Genomic DNA, 17,354 nt, shown 5'->3' on the forward strand with positions numbered 1-17,354 from the left:
AGATCCATTCTCATGCTATCGTCTTGTAATGCATCTCATTATCTCACAGCATTCCTTTAAAGCCAGACCTGTTGGCATTGCCAATGTTTGTTTAATATTGCTATTGTTATTGTGAGTAGTAGTAGTGGTACTGATAGTAATGATGGTCTTACAGTCACAATCTTGTTCAGCGCCATAAGTAAGCCGCCATACACACCAGTGGACATCTTTGTTCCTCTGCTAGTTTATAGCCGGTTAAAATGTATTTGCCACAAAATAGAACATTATCAAAATAGATTGTGGCATGGGACGTTCAGCTGGCACACGGTGCTGCTCAATTATGCCCAGATGTTGCATACAGTAAGATGCTCCGTATGCCAGAGTGCAAGGGAACATCTTTCGGCATGCCCATGCTGCTTCATATGGCACGCCTGTCGGAGGTGAATTATATATCCATTTTTTGTAAAACCCCAATGGCGATTGACATGCACAGCTCTAATTGATACTTCTACCTTCAGATTCCTCCCTTATGAACGCCCCCAGGTGCCAGACTGAATTTGAAAAGTTTGCAGTAGCTTTCCTGTTTAACAGATGGTTGCATGGCTCTAAGTCAGCTCTGGACCTCCCGGATGTGACATCATGGATCCTCTCATGGTGACTCTGGCACTGTGATATCAGTTCCTTTCAGAATGAATCTAATGTGCCGTCTAGTTTGAAGATTTGCTTCTGGTTGCCCAAAGCCACTCGTCAGGATTGTCTTCATCCTAGCATCGTCACCCTTTGTGGGTTTGGGGCGAAAGAGTCCAGATGCCAGTCTCAGCACAGTACCTAAGGCAGTGGTGAATCCTTGTTATGGTCGCACTCTGTTGGCCCCTTCATGCCAATCATATTGAGAGGGGCGTCTTTCTCTATGGGTCAGGCCGGGTTTCTGACGTCACCATCGCCTTTGCGCTTGCCTCCGGTCTTGTTAGGCAGCAACCTACCAATTGTGCCTGACCCTGATCTAGTGCCGTGCGCAGTCCTGCCAGACTCATTCCTGTTTTTTCCGGCACTTGGCACTGACAAAGGTCATCCCTAGCTCCTTCAAGTCCACCTTCGGGCCCTAGGGGGTGATTCTTGACCCACCATTTGCTGCTCCGCTGACAGCTGTTTCTTCCAGTGAGTTTCAGACAGATGGTCTGCTCCACGCTGACCATGACCATGACCGTGACTCCGCCTCTGAAGGCTTGTCACACTCTTTGACATCAGCACCTGTGTTGGTGCTGTGGTTGGCACCAGCACAGGACCATCACCCAGTTCTTCCAGCATGGAGGTGATCTGCCAATCAAGTTTGACCAAAGTTTTCGGGCTGCTCCTGGTGATCTGTCTTAAGGTGCTTTTTCTTCTGAACCCCAAGGTCCCTAGTGCTGGACTCACTCTTCGAGGACCTCTGCTTCCTCCACTATGGCTTCGGGAACGTGTGTGAGGAGGTTGGGACTGTTCTGCACCTCCTTTTTCCCATTGTCTTAAGATGGTTTCTTTCATGCCTAAATACTGTCAGGACATTGGGCCTGAGACTTCTTTCGATTTTGAATGGGTCCCAGATTATACCCTTAGAACACGTTTTAAAAAAAATGATTGTGTAAAGCTATGGAGGTTTCGCATTTTCCAAAACCCTTGAGGGAGTTTAAATTCTCAAGTCTGGTCAAGTTGCATGCTGTCATCACCTATCTCCTAATGACTATCCTTTTCTGTGACTTTAGGTCCAACACCTTCTTTGGCAACAATCGCCACAGCTTATTCTTCTTTATTCGCCACTGTGTTGGATGTCCCCCGGACGTTGCTTGATATGCTGTGGAAGAATCTTCTCTTGTCCTGAGGGATGGCCCTCCATTCTTGTAATGCTGTATGCTTGCTTTCTCTGCTAATCTTATTCCGATCTGGCGCAAATTATGGACTTGTTTCTTCCTGATTATGAGAGCTGTGAATTAGTACATAGTTGCATTTATTTCTCAGGGTAAAAACTGATTTTGAAAGTTCTAAGAAATTGGGTTATTGGTTGAGGGGGTGATAACCCTACTCAGGCAACAGCAACAATCCTTGTCAGAATAAATTACAAAGGTCACTAAATAAACCTGTGCTTAGTACTTCTAGTAGTTTGGCCCAAAAGCTGTCAGACTTAACTTAGAGGCATGTGTTAAGTATTTATGCAGCACACAAACAGTAATAAATTGAAAACACAACACTAGAAAAATCCAAAAACGAACTTAGAAATATAGAGTACGTTTTAATAGATCAAATGAGACCAAAATGACAAAATACCAATTGGTAGCATCAGAGACAGGCAATTTCAAAGATTTAGGTAAGGTAGCACCTAAAAGTACAAAGCACCAGTCGCGGACTTCTGGTAATGCTAGACAGGGGGAAGCCACAAGTTTAGGGAGATCATGATGGAGATGGAGATGGAGCACGTACCGGATTCAGGGACCAGTTTAGTCCCTCTGAAAAAGGTATCTTGTCAAAGTCCAGCGCGAAGAGTCCAGAACTTCAGAATTTCTCCTTTTCTTGTAGAGGAATGCAATCTGATGCCAGTGACTAGGACCCGTGGAGGCCTCTCTTGGTGATCAGGGACTTACTCTAGCACAGGCTAGCTGGCCTTAGGCAGGTCCAGTTCCAGCAGAGCAGTTGCAGGGAGGCCTCTGAAGCTTTTTGTGTCTCTGTAGCTCAGGAAGCCAGCCAACTGACCCATTGAGTCACTTACATAGTTGGCGATGAAGGGAGCAGGTCCAGTGTTCCTTTTCGGAGAGCAGGGCAGGCCTCAAGCAGCAGGGCAGTCCACTGGGGAACAAAGGCAAGCCTCAAGCAGCAGAGCAGTCCACTAGGGAACAAGACAGGCTTCAAGTTGCAGGGCAGTCCACTAGGGACAAAGACAGGCTTCAAGTTGCAGGGCAGTCTTTGAAATGTAAGCGGCACAGGGAACGGTTCCGCCCCCAACTATTCTGGCTAGATGGCCCATCCTGCCAACACATAGTCCCCTAGTCAATGCCTGGGCACAATACACATTCTTAATGAGGAAACCATTAACAGGCCCAGACAGCTGGAAACTCCTAGAAGGCGTCAGAAACGTTTGAGCTGGAAAAGGCCAATTTTCTAAAAGTGGCATTTTCAAAATTGTAATCTAAAATCCACCTTCCACATAAAGAGGATTTTACATTACAATTCATTTGAGTCCAAGCATGATATTTCTATCTGCTCTCAATCAAAAGTTAGCAACTATTAAATGTAACAAAAAGGAAGTTTAGGCCTGGCATGAGGTTTATTTTGCCAGGTTTAAAACTGCACTACAGGCTCCAGTGGCAGGCCAAGACTACATTAGTGGGTGGCATATTGTGTGCTGCAGGGCAACTAGTAGCATTTAATTTACATGGTTTGGGTACCTGTACTACCATATACTAGGGACACATGAGTAAATGAAGTGTACCGATCCAATGTAATTCAATTTTACCATGTTTTAGGAAGTGAACACAAGCACTTTAGCCATGGTTAGCAGTGGTAAAGTGCACAGTCTTAATGGCAAAAAAAACAAATTCAGAAAACAGTAGGGATGAAGGCAAAATATTTGGGGGTGATCCTGAAGAGAGGGCCATGTCTAACAAAAGTCATTGGTGCCCTAGACATGGCAGTTTAGGCTACGTTGACCATACGTTGCATAAGAGACAGGTTTTCCAAAGACTAACACCATAGACGTACGTCCCTTCTCTTGATTTGTTAGGATACACATCTCGAACATGGCAGAGGGAAACCCCTTGTGTGGCGGGGTGAGCAGATGGAATTAAAGTAAGAACGTTTATTTGCTCTGCAGCTCTTAAGACTTGGGGCATAGACATTATCCAGTGGGAGGTTATTTGGCCTCTAGAGTGTGTTTCCTCTGCTCTTGCACTAAATTCTAGCAACCTTTTGAAAGTTTTCTTGGACTAAGTGGAGAATGATGCAGGGCAGGGAGTGCTGTTATCTTGTAGGGAAGGGATGTGCTTGCTCCATCTTCCAGACACATTTTGAGAGCTCTTTCTAATGCTATTCTATACAGTACCTGGTTTGCAGAGCATTTGTGAAAAGGCATGGCAAGAGGAAGTTCTGCCTCAAATTTAACATACTTAATATGTATTCAAATAAACGTGTATTTTAAAGAAAAAAAAATGTGTTTATATAATTAAAACTGTTTGCATACTAATAATACAACAAGCATTGTCAAAGATAGTAGGTCTCACGTTTGGTTCCAAATGGCTCTGTCAATACTGTAGGAAAGTAGGATCTGCTTCTTATGGTTACCCTCACTTTTTGCACTCACAGTTTTGACTAGTCTGGCTGGGATCCTGCTATTCTGCTTTTTCCCTTAAATTGCAATACATGTACTTGGTACATCTCCAGATTGGATACTGGGGTACCCTTATAAGTCCCTAGTATATGGTACACCATGTACCCAGGGCATAGTTACCCCAGAGGCCTCCCATGGGTTGTAGCATGTATTATGCCACCCATGAAAGGCCATGCAAAATGGAACCTCAGAGTTGCTACTGCGGCCTGTGTAAGCTGGTGCTTGCACTACTTACTTTAGATATAGGTTCACTATATCTATATATATCACTACACTTAAAACCTTATAAGTCACCCCTATAGCAGGCCTTATTAATCCTGAAGGCAGGGTGATGGGTTTTATGTGAGAGGGTGCTCCTGCATGAGCAGGGCCCCTCTGCAGTCTTCGGAGACTATTCTCCCGGGTTGTCTGTGACTCAGCCAGACATATAGGTAGAGGTGCATTATAACCTCGCGGTAAATACTATCTCGAAAACGACTTCAACGAAGTATGTTGTGTTTGGTGTCAAACACCTTGGAATCATACCTCCACACCAGTAACTGGTGTGTGACGTATGATTCCTCCCCTCAGAACCGAGGTTCTGGGGTTACCTAAGTCTACCGGTATCAACTTTCTCGAGCTTTACAGCACAAAAAGGATGCTGCCAGCCACAGACATGAGTCTGCCCTCCTGCTGCTAAGCCAAGCTCGAGCAGGGGAAGGCAGCACAATAGGCATCCTGTCACAGGGAGGTGTTACCACTTCCCAGACAGGATTTAGTGTATTGGGGCTTGGTGGGTGCACTGCCTCAGGGCCAGAAATTCTGCACGTAGGCCACGTTTGGTGTCCTTGTGCATAGTCCAGATCAAACCAGTCCTGGGGGCCATTTGCCTCTGTTCTGGCAAAACAATGAACAAAGAACATGGGAGTAGCCTCCCCTCTGTCCTGACAGTCCCATAGGAGGGTCCCTAGAATCTGTCCAACCCTCGCACGTGGGTATAAAATGGGATACCTCACAACAGGACATTAGATTTCACGTGGACAAGATTCTAAAAGAAGAAACCAACATGCCTGGACTATGTCTGGACACTGCTGGACCTCGCTGGACCTCCCCTGGGCTCTTCGTCTCCCTGGCCGTCGGAAGCTGCTCCAGTGTCCGAGATCCAAACAGGCTCCGTGCAGGACCCTGTGGACACCTCAAGACATCTAAAGCATCTCCCTTGGAGTGAAGGAGTCACTCCCCTGCAAAGCAGGCACCACAATGCATTTGACCGGTCAGCTGACCCCGAGCTCCTATGGACTCCAACAATCCCAGCAACACAGGAGGTGGGTGCCTGAAGGTCCTTGAGTTCGATCTACCCTCTCACGATGTTTGAGGCTAGTATCCCTCGTGGGGACTTCATAACCCGTACATCTGTGCACCGTGTATATTTGCAGCAGCACAGCCTGATTGTGTGTAACAACTCTGTGCATCGGGCTAGTGCACCTTTCCAGAGAAGGACTCCAGCATCCTCGCACTCTGTGCCCTGCCAGCTGGTCTCCTGAGAAACCGCCTGAGGTCCCCTTGCGACTCCTGTGCCTCCGGCCTGTGGGTTCACTTGAGGGTCAACTTTGCTTTTCTTGGGCTCCCCTGGTTGCTTCAGGCCTGACCTGACTCCCCTTGCTGTGGTGAGTCTCCTGGTCCTTTCTATACCGAACCAACACCGATCTTCACTTTCTTCATTGCTCCCGCTGGACACCAACCCCTCAATCAATCAATCAATCAATCAATCAGGGGTTTATATAGCACCGTACTCACCCGTGAGAGACTCAAGGTGCTGGGGTGGGGGGGAGCCGCTCCGGGTGAGTCGAAGAGCCAGGTCTTGAGGTCCTTCCTTGAATGTGTGCAGGGTCGGGGAACGTCTGATGTTCACAGGGAGCTTGTTCCAGGTCCTGGCTGCGATGTAGGAGAAAGCTCTCCATCTGTTTCTGTGGATGCGGGGGACCTCTGCCAGGGCGAAATCGGCAGAGCGGAGGTTCCTCTTGGGTACATGGAAGGATACTCTCGTTGAGGTATTTGGGTCTGATGTTGAGGGATTTGTAGGCGTAGGTGTGGAGTTTGAAGTTGACCCTCTTCTCAACGGGGAGCCAGTGGAGGCCTCGTAGGTGTTGGGTCATGTGTTCGTGCTGCGGTGTCCCGAGGATGAGTCTGGGGCGGTGTTCTGGATGGTTTGGAGTTTGTGTAGGAGGGTTCTGTTGATTCCAGCATAGAGGGCATTGCCGTAGTCCAGTCTGCTGGTTATGAGGGCGTGGGTAACGGTCCTTCTGCACTCGGGGGGGGGGATCCATTTGAAGGTCTTACGGAGGATGCGAAGGCAGTTGAAACTAGTTGAGGCGACGGCATTGATCCGGCGGTTCATGGAGGGAGGAGTCAAGGATGATGCCAAGGTTCCGAGCGTGGTCTGTAGGGGTGGGTGGACTCCCGAGGGTGGAGGGTTGTCCCAGGCGAAGGTGCAGGGTCCAAGGATGAGGATCTCGGTCTTCTCTGAGTTGAGCTTCAAGCAGCTGTCTTTCATCCAGGCTGCCACGTTTTTCATTCCTTCCTGGAAACAAAGTCTGGTGTCTTCGGGATTCTTCGCGAGTGAGAGGATGAGCTGGGTGTCATCAGCGTAGGATACAATACTGAGCCCATGCTGTCTGACGATGACGGCGAGGGGGGCCATGTAGATGTTGAAGAGCGTGGGGCTGAGAGAAGATCCCTGGGTACTCAGCAGTTGATTTCCGTGGGTTCGGAGAGGAAGGGAGGTAGTTGAATCCTCTGGGTTCTGCTGGAGAGGAAGGATTGGATCCAGTCGAGGGCAGCTCCTTGTACCCCGGCGTCGTGAAGTCTGGCAGCGAGCGCGCGATATAAAACGGTGTCGAAGACTGCGGAGAGGTCTAAAAGAATGAGGGCTGCCGTGTGTCCCATGTCTAGTAGCATGTGGATGTCGTCAGTGGTGGCGAGGAGGATGGTCTCAGTGCTGTGGTTGCTGCGGAATCCAGACTGTGAGGCATCTAGGATGGAATTCTCTTAGATGAAGGCGGTCAGCTGGGCGTTTACGAGTCTCCCAGTGACTTTGGCCACAAACGGGAGGAGAGAGATGGGCCGGTAGGTCCGTTGGGTCAGCTGTTGGTTTCTTGAGGAGGTGTTTCACCCCCGCCCGTTTCCAGTCATCTGGGCAGATGCCGGCTCTGAGGGAGGCATTGATGGTACATCCTAGTTTGGGTGCGATGGCGGCCCTGTTGAAAATGTGCGGTGGGCAGGGGTACATTGGTGCTCCTGAGTGTGTTTTCTTCATGGCTGCGGTGACGAGTTTAATGGTAGCAGGATCCCAGGACATGATGGTAGGCTTATCGGCGGCAGCGGGTGGGAGGCTGGTGTCTGGCGCTGGTTCGCTAAAGTCGTCGTAGAGGACCCCTCAGCATTCGACATACTTCATGGGACAGCTCGAATCCGGCTCCTGGTCTTCCAAGACGTCTCCAGGTCCGCGCAGCTGCAGAGTCAAGACCACCGTCAACACATCTGAGGCACCCTGGTCACTCTAAAGTGACTCAGACTCTGTCCTCTCTGCTTTCAGGTTCTTCTCACCTAGAATCCACCTTTGGATCCCACTGGACACTTTTCATCCTTCCAGGAGCAGCATTTTTTTTGTGACCATCCATTGAGAACGACAAGGGTTTCCAACGCCACTTCGTGCCTATGCACCCGGCACCTCTGGGATAGGTAAGTCTGGTTCTAAGGTATCCATGGGTGGAGTGGCTCTCCAACCTCTTAAGTTCCAAGTGCTGACCTTGTAATCTACTGGGAAGGCTCCTTAAACTCTAATTTTCCAACCTCGACTTCCCCATTGAATTGTTCGTAGCCTGTGGTCGTGTTCCCACACTGCACCCGTCGTCTGTGGGGTCCCTATCTACTCACCTTGGGTGGTTCCTTGGGGTCCCAGCAATTCTACAGCTTCTAGACTAGGTCTAGTCTCCAGTCGTGGTTCTTATACCACTTATTTAGTATATGGTTTGATCTCCCCCTGGAGCTCCCTGTGTATTGTGCTACTTACGATTGATTCACTGCAACTGTATTATTTGATTTGTGTTCTATCCTCATGTAGTAGATACTAGAGAGTGTTATATATTATAAATACATATTTTTATAACTACTGTGTGGTTTCCCATTCATTTAACCAATACTATAAGGTTGCATTCTGGTAAAACAATCTGCTTAACATTTCCTTCAAGACTTAGTCTGATGGCTGCTCTCCATAGCTTCCACTAGGATAGCTTTCTATAAAGGTTATCTTTAACCTAATCACCATAAGGGTTGTTTGGACTGGTGCAAGGTGCCCACTTTAATTAGTGGACAGCATATATCAGGCCAACTTCTCACAAATACCGTTTGGCAATGCTCTACAGGGTCAATAGAAAAGGTAAACTTTTCAGACTGGACCTGGAGTGATTGATGGGAATGTGAGAAGTTACGAGGGGCTCCGAGAAGAAGTAAGCAAAAAACAAGTTAGGCAGGAGGGAATGAGCGGCATGAAGTCCACGGGATGGGGGGAGCAAGCTGAAAGTAGGAGAACTTGTTCACATGCAAATGTAGTTATGACACAAAGCATTTCACACCAGATGTGCTTTGTGAGCTAATCACATCGCGGCCCCCACCCATTCAGTGATCTGTCGTGGACCTGCTTACATTGAAAAGCACATCTCCATGAATATATGAGCACACAAGGTCAAAAAGATTACAGAGCGCAGAGGGGGTAAATGAGATGTACATGAGAAACATAAAGCGCATGAGGGCATTTGCCAGAAAATATGGAGAGAGAAGCAAAGAGCTGAAAAATACATGCACACACATGAAGTACTTAATAACAAGTAAAAACAATATCCCTAAAAGTGAGTAGTGGCAGGAGAGAAGTCTGCTAATCAGAGAGATTGTAAAGAGGCTAAGCTCCAGAGGAGCGACACACATAAGATGGAAAAGCTGGTACAAGGAAAGCTACTGAATAAGAAACAAAGAAATTAATGACAACAAAGGCAACCAATGCCCACAGTATATTTTTGCAACCAAATAGCTTGCGCTGCTCAGTAAGCTAGGCCTTAAAATGAAATAGCAGTGATTTTTCAGTGTATTGTGGATATGGTTAGGGGCTAGGTCAGCAGTTGGTTATATGGTATGGGATGGGGCTAAGTAAGAGTAACGGTTAGGGTTAAGGACTTGAGTTATGGGTGGGTAAATTATTGGAAAGTTGATGGTTATTATAAGGGATGACGTTAGGGTTGTGGGAAGGAATGTGTGTAGGGTGTAGGGTGAGGCATAGGAACAGAGTCAGGCTATGTTATGGATTAATCAGGGTTAGGATTTGAATAAGGGGTAATGAGCAGTTAAAGTTGGGGTTGGAGTATGGGTTTGGGGTAATTGCCTTTTTCAGTGAATACAATTTCGTAACATCTGCACGTACAGAATACCTTTTTAATTGTAAACCTTGATTGTTGATCTAAATGTGTCTATTTTCTGTTTGTGTTCACACTTACCTGTATTTTTTTGTAGAGTGGAGATGGGCCCGCAGATTTGCAGGTAACTAAAGACTGCTCTTCCTTTTGATCTCTTACTTCTTAATTCTCTTTCATTTCTTAATGTTTCGGAATGTTTGCAGTGAGCTGCATCTAAAAGTCTCTCTGTGTCTTGATATCATTCCTATATTATAAAGTGCTGCACGTCAAAGGCTCCCTGCTGTTAGTCAGATGGATTCTTTCTTCCTCTTCTGTTATTTTCCTTGCTTTGGCAATAGAGCACAGTAGAACATAGATCAGCTCTTCGGGAGAGAACGGACAATCAGTCCTGCTGCTGGGGTCTGCAACATGCTGTTATCTGTGCCTCTGCTGGGTTCTATTGAACTTCTGGGATCTGCTGCAGCCCATGCACTGCTGCGGCCTGCACTTGCTGCTGGGATTGGCTGCACTGCTGAAGCCTGCACTGATGATGGGGTCTGTAGTACTGATGGGGACTGCACTGATGCTGGGACCTGGATTGATGCTGGAGTCTGAAGCACCTCTTATGTCTGCAGCGATACTGGGGTTGGCAGCACTGCTGGAGCCTGCACTGATGATGGGTCTGTAGTACTGATGGGGACTGCACTGATGCTGGGACCTGGATTGATGCTGGAGTCTGAAGCACCTCTTACATCTGCAGCGATACTGGGATTTGCAGCACTGCTGGATCCTGTAGCACTGCTGATGTCTATCTGGCTGCTGCGGCCTGCACTTGCTGCTGGGATTGGCAGCCCTGCTGGAGCCTGCACTGATGATGGGGTCTGTAGTACTGATGGGGACTGCACTGATGCTGGGACCTGGATTGATGCTGGAGTCTGAAGCACCTCTTATGTCTGCAGCGATACTGGGGTTTGCAGCACTGCTGGATCCTGTAGCACTGCTGATGTCTATCTGGCTGCTGCGGCCTGCACTTGCTGCTGGGATTGGCAGCCCTGCTGGAGCCTGCACTGATGATGGGGTCTGTAGTACTGATGGGGACTGCACTGATGCTGGGACCTGGATTGATGCTGGAGTCTGAAGCACCTCTTATGTCTGCAGCGATACTGGGGTTGGCAGCACTGCTGGAGCCTGCACTGATGATGGGTCTGTAGTACTGATGGGGACTGCACTGATGCTGGGACCTGGATTGATGCTGGAGTCTGAAGCACCTCTTATGTCTGCAGCGATACTGGGATTTGCAGCACTGCTGGATCCTGTAGCACTGCTGATGTCTATCTGGCTGCTGCGGCCTGCACTTGCTGCTGGGATTTGCAGCACTGCTGGATCCTGCACTGATGATGGGTCTGTAGTTCTGATGGGGACTGCACTGATGCTGGGACCTGGATTGATGCTGGAGTCTGAAGCACCTCTTATGTCTGCAGCGATACTGGGGTTGGCAGCACTGCTGGAGCCTGCACTGATGATGGGTCTGTAGTACTGATGGGGACTGCACTGATGCTGGGACCTGGATTGATGCTGGAGTCTGAAGCACCTCTTATGTCTGCAGCGATACTGGGATTTGCAGCACTGCTGGATCCTGTAGCACTGCTGATGTCTATCTGGCTGCTGCGGCCTGCACTTGCTGCTGGGATTTGCAGCACTGCTGGATCCTGCACTGATGATGGGTCTGTAGTTCTGATGGGGACTGCACTGATGCTGGGACCTGGATTGATGCTGGAGTCTGAAGCACCTCTTATGTCTGCAGCGATACTGGGGTTTGCAGCACTGCTGGATCCTGTAGCACTGCTGATGTCTATATGGCTGCTGGGGTTTGCACAACTGCTAGATTCTGCAGTGCTGCTGGAGTCTGCTGTGCTCAGTGACGTAGCAATACCTACTGCCACCCGGGGCCTCCCCTAAATTTGCTGCCCGGTACAGATAAGAGCGGGTGGTGACAGCAGATGGACATCTTGTTCTCAGGGGCTGGTGGTCGACAGACATGACTTGCTAAACTCCGCCACCCCAAAAAGAGTGCTGCCTGGGGCTCCCCTTCCAGATACGCCACTGGCTGTGCTACTCGGATTTGCAGCCTGGCTGGGCTGTTGACTGTTGCTGAAGTCTTCACTGCTGTGTTATATTCTCGAGTTAGGTCCATGTAGCAAGGCAGCTTACTCCTTACATTGTCCTACAAAATAACATTTCAGCAGTGAACTTTTGCACACATTTTTCATGCACGACAATTTTGTATTAGTTTCTCTGAAACTACTCTGTTTACACTTCAAGCTTCGCACAACATTATCACGATGCCTTGAACATCATGTACTAGGCCTCTCTACGCACTAGTTACAAAAGTCGTCCTATCTTCATCTGTGGCGACAGCGCTATCTACATATCCATAACTTCACTAATCTAGCGTGCACATGGCGAAGGCTGCTTTTTATTATAAATAATAGGCATCCCGATAGATTGGTAGAGGAGACGCTTCTGCTGACACTGAAGACCCTTGCATGCTGAGAAATCACCACGCACCAGTCTGATATTCCGTGAGAGGTGTCCAACTCAAGACCAAGACGGGGTCCTTCACACTCTCCCATCAGGTAATGGGTTTGGATCGTCCCTAAGGGGGTTCTTGGCTCTACACCTACATACACTATAGGTACACATAGGGTAGGGTCCACATCCTAGGAGTACGTTAGATTACTATTTTGCATATATGCCTGCATATATTCATTGCTTCAGCAACATGGTAGAAATATATCTACTGTTCACTCTTTTGGTGCTTGCAATCTCTTTTACTTGCTTCTGTCTTCTAATCATTGCAGCACATGTATTTTATCCAAGAATAATGTTGGTTCAATAAATATATTGAAAAAGTCGCACTGTTTATTCGCTGTATATTTCTCGAGAACAATTAAGCATGAGTGACTGAGCAAAAGGTTCTGTACTGTTTCCACAATCCCTTAGTGTTCAGGGTTGTCATGTTCAGTGGTTGCCATTAACTGTTTGCTCCCTGGTAGGTATGGGGGGCCTACACTAGCACTGTGAACATGCTTGTCTTGTTGTGTAGTTCCTATAGTACCCATGCAGGACCTGCACGTTTGGATAACATAAACTGTAGGTTTGGTGACAGACTGATTCTGAGCACCCCCACCGAGAATGTTAGCCTGTTTGCAAATAGCTAGCTAACAGTGCCACTAGAATCTCCTCTTGGTGGGGAGAGAATAGTTTCTGGCAACCTTAGATCATGACAACCCTGATCCCTCAGAATTGTGGAAACAATATACTACTTTTCGCTCGGTCACTCGTGCTTACTGATTATGTCTCAGAGAGGTACACAGAAGAAACAGTCGGGCGTGTTACAATAAGAATTTATTGCACAGTTGTTCTTCTCATGTAAAATATATGAGCTGTAACAATCATTAGACAGTAGCAGAGATATATTATTAGCAGTGCAATGAATATGAATGGATAGCACAGTTCTATCATTTTGCAATAAGCATGAATAAATACATGGATATAAAATGCATGATAAAAGGGCACGTACTCCTACGATGCCTATCTAAATGTACCTAAGTGTACCTAGCATGTGAGTAGGTGTCTAGAGCCAAGAATCCCTCTATTATTTAGTCGAACCCCATTACCTGCAGTGAGAAATGTAGGAGCCCTTTCTGGTCTTGAGTTGAACACCCTGCAAGGGATGTTCAGACCACTGTCAGCTGGAGCGTCTGCATGCAGGAGCCTCAGTGTCTCTGGCCAGTGTGTTGGCCTGGAAGTCTCAGTTCCCTCTGCCTAACATTAGTAAGAGGTGCTATATTTATACTAAATGTATCTAAGGCTTCTTTGTCCCTTGTTGCTTGTATTAGCCTTGGTTGGATGTGAGGATGATTTATGGGATGAACCGTGTACGTAGATGTGGGGAGGAAGGTGGTGTAGCCCCAGCCTGGTTTTCAAGTAACTTTATGAATATTCATTCATACTGTGTAACTATAAAGATAAGGTCATAGAACACTGTTGTTCAGGGAAAAACCCTCCTTCTGCTCCCAGGCCTAGAACTAGGTAAAAGGTTCAGTCCATAAAAGGTGTTCACTCCTTAAGAGGCTTGTTTCTGCTTAATATAGGAGAGGTGATGTAGGTGAAGGGGTATGATGGTACCTGGGCCTACATTAGGGTACCTATATGAAACATAACAGTCTATAGGCCAACATATCCTATGGGGGTGTCCGGAATCAGTCTAGGCACCAAGCCCTTAGTTTATGTTGTTCAAACAATGTGCAGATCCTTCGGATTAGTAGAAACTATACGACATGGCGCCGCCAATGTTAGTGGCACTTATTTAACGGTCGAATCTGAGTAGTTCAGTCATGCTTTCTCAGAGACCCCTACTCACATTAAAGTAGAGACATCAGTAGTGGGAAAAGGGAATCCGCCTCAGCCGAGTAGGTACGTCCTATGTATTGGCTGTAGGCTTTATCATGCTTGAAGGATTAAAGAATATTACCATATTGTACAAACAGAATCTCAAGAATTTCATTTTCATAAAAAATATATTTTTCTTTTTACAATGACCGAACATGGTGACGGTGTTGAAGTACAAGTAGCTACTCTAAATATTTCAGAAAATTGCAGACAGGCAGTTGCTGTGAAATGATTACAACACAGCCTCCCCGCAATGGGTGGAGATGTTACCTTCGTGGTTGAGGCACACGAAGCATTCAGTACTGAGGTATTCTATTCTTGGGTCAGATTTCCACCTGCAGATGCACGCAAACAATTGTTTCACACTTAAAGTGAAGATGAGATACCAGATGAATACTTTCCATACGTGGACATAGAAGTCCTGTTAACTTACCAAGAGCACAAAAATTGGTTTAAAGGCACCCTCCCCCATACTGTAGAAAATGTGAGACTCGGTCCGCTCAGTAAAGGAGTGACCTGGCCGGTCTTAGCTTCGTATACACCACACCCAGACATTCACAAGTTAGAAGCAGCAGAAATGTGCACACGATATGAAGATTTAGTGACAATTTACAGAACTCTTACACAATACATAATGCTAACACTTATAGTTCAACCTGTGAGGGCTTCCCAGGCTGCACAACCTCAATTAAATACTACGGGTATTAGCCCTGGAAGGCTGAACGCCGTAATGGGAAGAATTCCCACCAATAGGGAAAAAGTACTGTTCTGGACAGCACAAGAAATAGCACAGCTTGAAGCGGTTTTTCCCCATACAGGCCCACAGGAGAAACACAGAATTCTCAAAATCTACTTGCCAATGGGGGTGCTCCCCTGATAGAAGATTGTACCACTTGGGGAACAGTCTTTGCTGCTGTTTACACCAGAACACATAGTACCCCCTCAATAGCGGTAATACCAGATGTATTGAAACAAATACAGAATGAGTACGGGGCAGAACGTGCCCTGGACTAAGGGATGAAAGTAATAGGCAATTTTGCCCAAGTTTCTGCAATTATGTTAAGCAGCATAAAAGGGGATGCAGCCGCAATGTCTATACGCCAACGCTTGAGGGTATTTAACTCATATACAGTTACAGAGAGGGAGTTACTGAAGATTATTGCGGAAACATACGCTTCCCTGGGAAGAGATAATCTGGGAGCCAGACCTGGGAAACCAGTGGTTAAGGGTAATTCTGAAAAGGATAACTCCAAGCAAGCACCCAATTCTTTTAAAAAGAAATGGGATATTAAAAAAAATTAAACAAAACAAACAACACTCACGGAGTGGGTCTCCTCAATAGGAGCACACTGAAAAGAGATACAATCTCAGACAACATTAGAAAGCCTGACAGATATCAGGATAATGACACACGTTCTGCTCGTTCCTTCCAGGAACAATCTGAAAAATGCTTGGAGAGAGGAGGACGGTCAGTGCAAAGATAAGAAGAGTGAACAATCCAAAAAGGGAGACACATCGCACTTCAGACTTCATTATCAAACAAGAAGATAAACAAAAATCTACAAAACCTCAATTTAAAAATTAAAAAGCAGCAGGGACTAAGATCAGAGATGCCAAGCTGCTGAGTAATCTGCTTCTGAACAGGGAATGGGCAGTTACAATGCTGGACAGCACGGCAGAAGTCACAATAGCTCGCTAGAATATGATAGAGTTTCTGGAAGTAGTAGCGCTGAGTGAATATATCACAGTGGAAACACCTGATAAGAGAGTGAGTGTCCCACATCGTTTACATGGAATAATGCTTCAGATAGAAGGGGACAAACAAAGAGAAGTGAAGGGTCTCTTTTGGGAGGATCTGACACATGGTTACGACATTCTTTTGGCTGAGTTTGTAATAGATTGCCCAATGGGGGTAGAAGTAATTTTACCTGCTTTCTCCAACCTCATAGTAGAATCAGTTAAACGCGCCGGAGTGGGCATCAGCTTTAGCACCTGCTTTATACCGAGATCATGTTGGGTGGGATGATGAGTCTCCTCATCACGAGATCCCATTAAAAACTATCCCTCAACCGCAGAGACAGTACCCAATCAAACATGAAGCAAAGAAACAAGTCAGAGATATCTTAAATCAACTTGAGTAGCAGGGTGTAATAGAGATTTGCACCTCATCTATGAATAATCCTTTGTTTCCCTTAATAAAACCAGACAATTCATATTGTTTAGTCTTAGATTATAGACATTTAAATGCAGCCACACACTCATTTGCAGTATAGAATGCACACAGTGCCGCACTGATGCATAACATTGTGCGGAAAAATACAAGACAACACTAGACATCTCAAATGTTTTTTTCTGCCAAAATATAGCCCCTGGAAGCAGATATTTGACTGCATTTTCAACTTTAGGGTCTCAGTTTTCAATTTTGATGTTTACCACAAGGGTATAAGTAAAATCGGGGTCACCTGAGGACCCTTGTCCACCGAAGTTGTTCAAAACAGTCATCCCAATGATAGAAGCTGAGGTGTTGTCCCTACTAAATCTGTTGTTGGCGACAGGAAGGGTACCACAGAAGTTCAAGGAAACCTTGGTGATCCCGTTGCTGAAAAAGGCAAGGGCGGACACCAAGGTCCTTAAAAATGTCAGACCTATTTCCAGACTCCCCTTCCTGGCTAAAGTTCTTGAACAACATGTACTCAAAGTCCTTTCTTCTTTCATTGAACAACATCAGCTGCTACACACTCGGCAAGCCGGGTTCAGGGCGCACAACAGCACTGAATTGGTGATGCTTTCAGTGCTGGATGACCTGCGGCTTGCAACTGATAAGAAGACCCCCTCAGCCCTAATCCTATTGGACCTCTCAGCTGCATTTGACACAGTGAATCACGTACAGTTGTTAGCCCGTGTCTGGCGGCTGGGAGTCACTGGGAAGGTCCTCCAGTGGATTACGTCCTTCCTGGAGGATCGGTCTCAAAGAGTCCAATTATGAGATTGCACTTCTATGCAGGGCAACCTTCAATGGGGGGTCCCACAGGGCTCCGCGTTTTCCCCTCTGCTTTTTAATATTTACTTCAGCCTCTGATCGATGCACAGGCCAAAACAGACTGTCAGATGTTTATTTACGCTGATGACACTCAGTTAATTGA

At 46.7% G+C, this 17,354-nt stretch overlaps 1 protein-coding gene across 2 annotated transcripts in view; it reads left to right on the forward strand.

Annotated features, from left to right (window-relative positions):
- Positions 1–17,354, forward strand: part of LOC146869378 (E3 ubiquitin-protein ligase TRIM39-like) — a 144,474-nt gene that overhangs the window by 98,451 nt on the left and 28,669 nt on the right. The window contains exon 6 of one of the 2 annotated variants that reach the window (XM_085599672.1): positions 9,875–9,901. The exons of the other annotated variant lie outside the window; for it this stretch is intronic. Coding sequence (XP_085455798.1) covers positions 9,875–9,901 — 27 coding nt within the window. The remainder of the gene's footprint in view (positions 1–9,874; positions 9,902–17,354) is intronic. 2 annotated transcript variants of the gene reach the window in all.

This window comes from Triturus cristatus, chromosome 1_1, assembly GCF_964204655.1.
Source record: "Triturus cristatus chromosome 1_1, aTriCri1.1, whole genome shotgun sequence".
Taxonomy (NCBI): domain Eukaryota; kingdom Metazoa; phylum Chordata; class Amphibia; order Caudata; family Salamandridae; genus Triturus; species Triturus cristatus.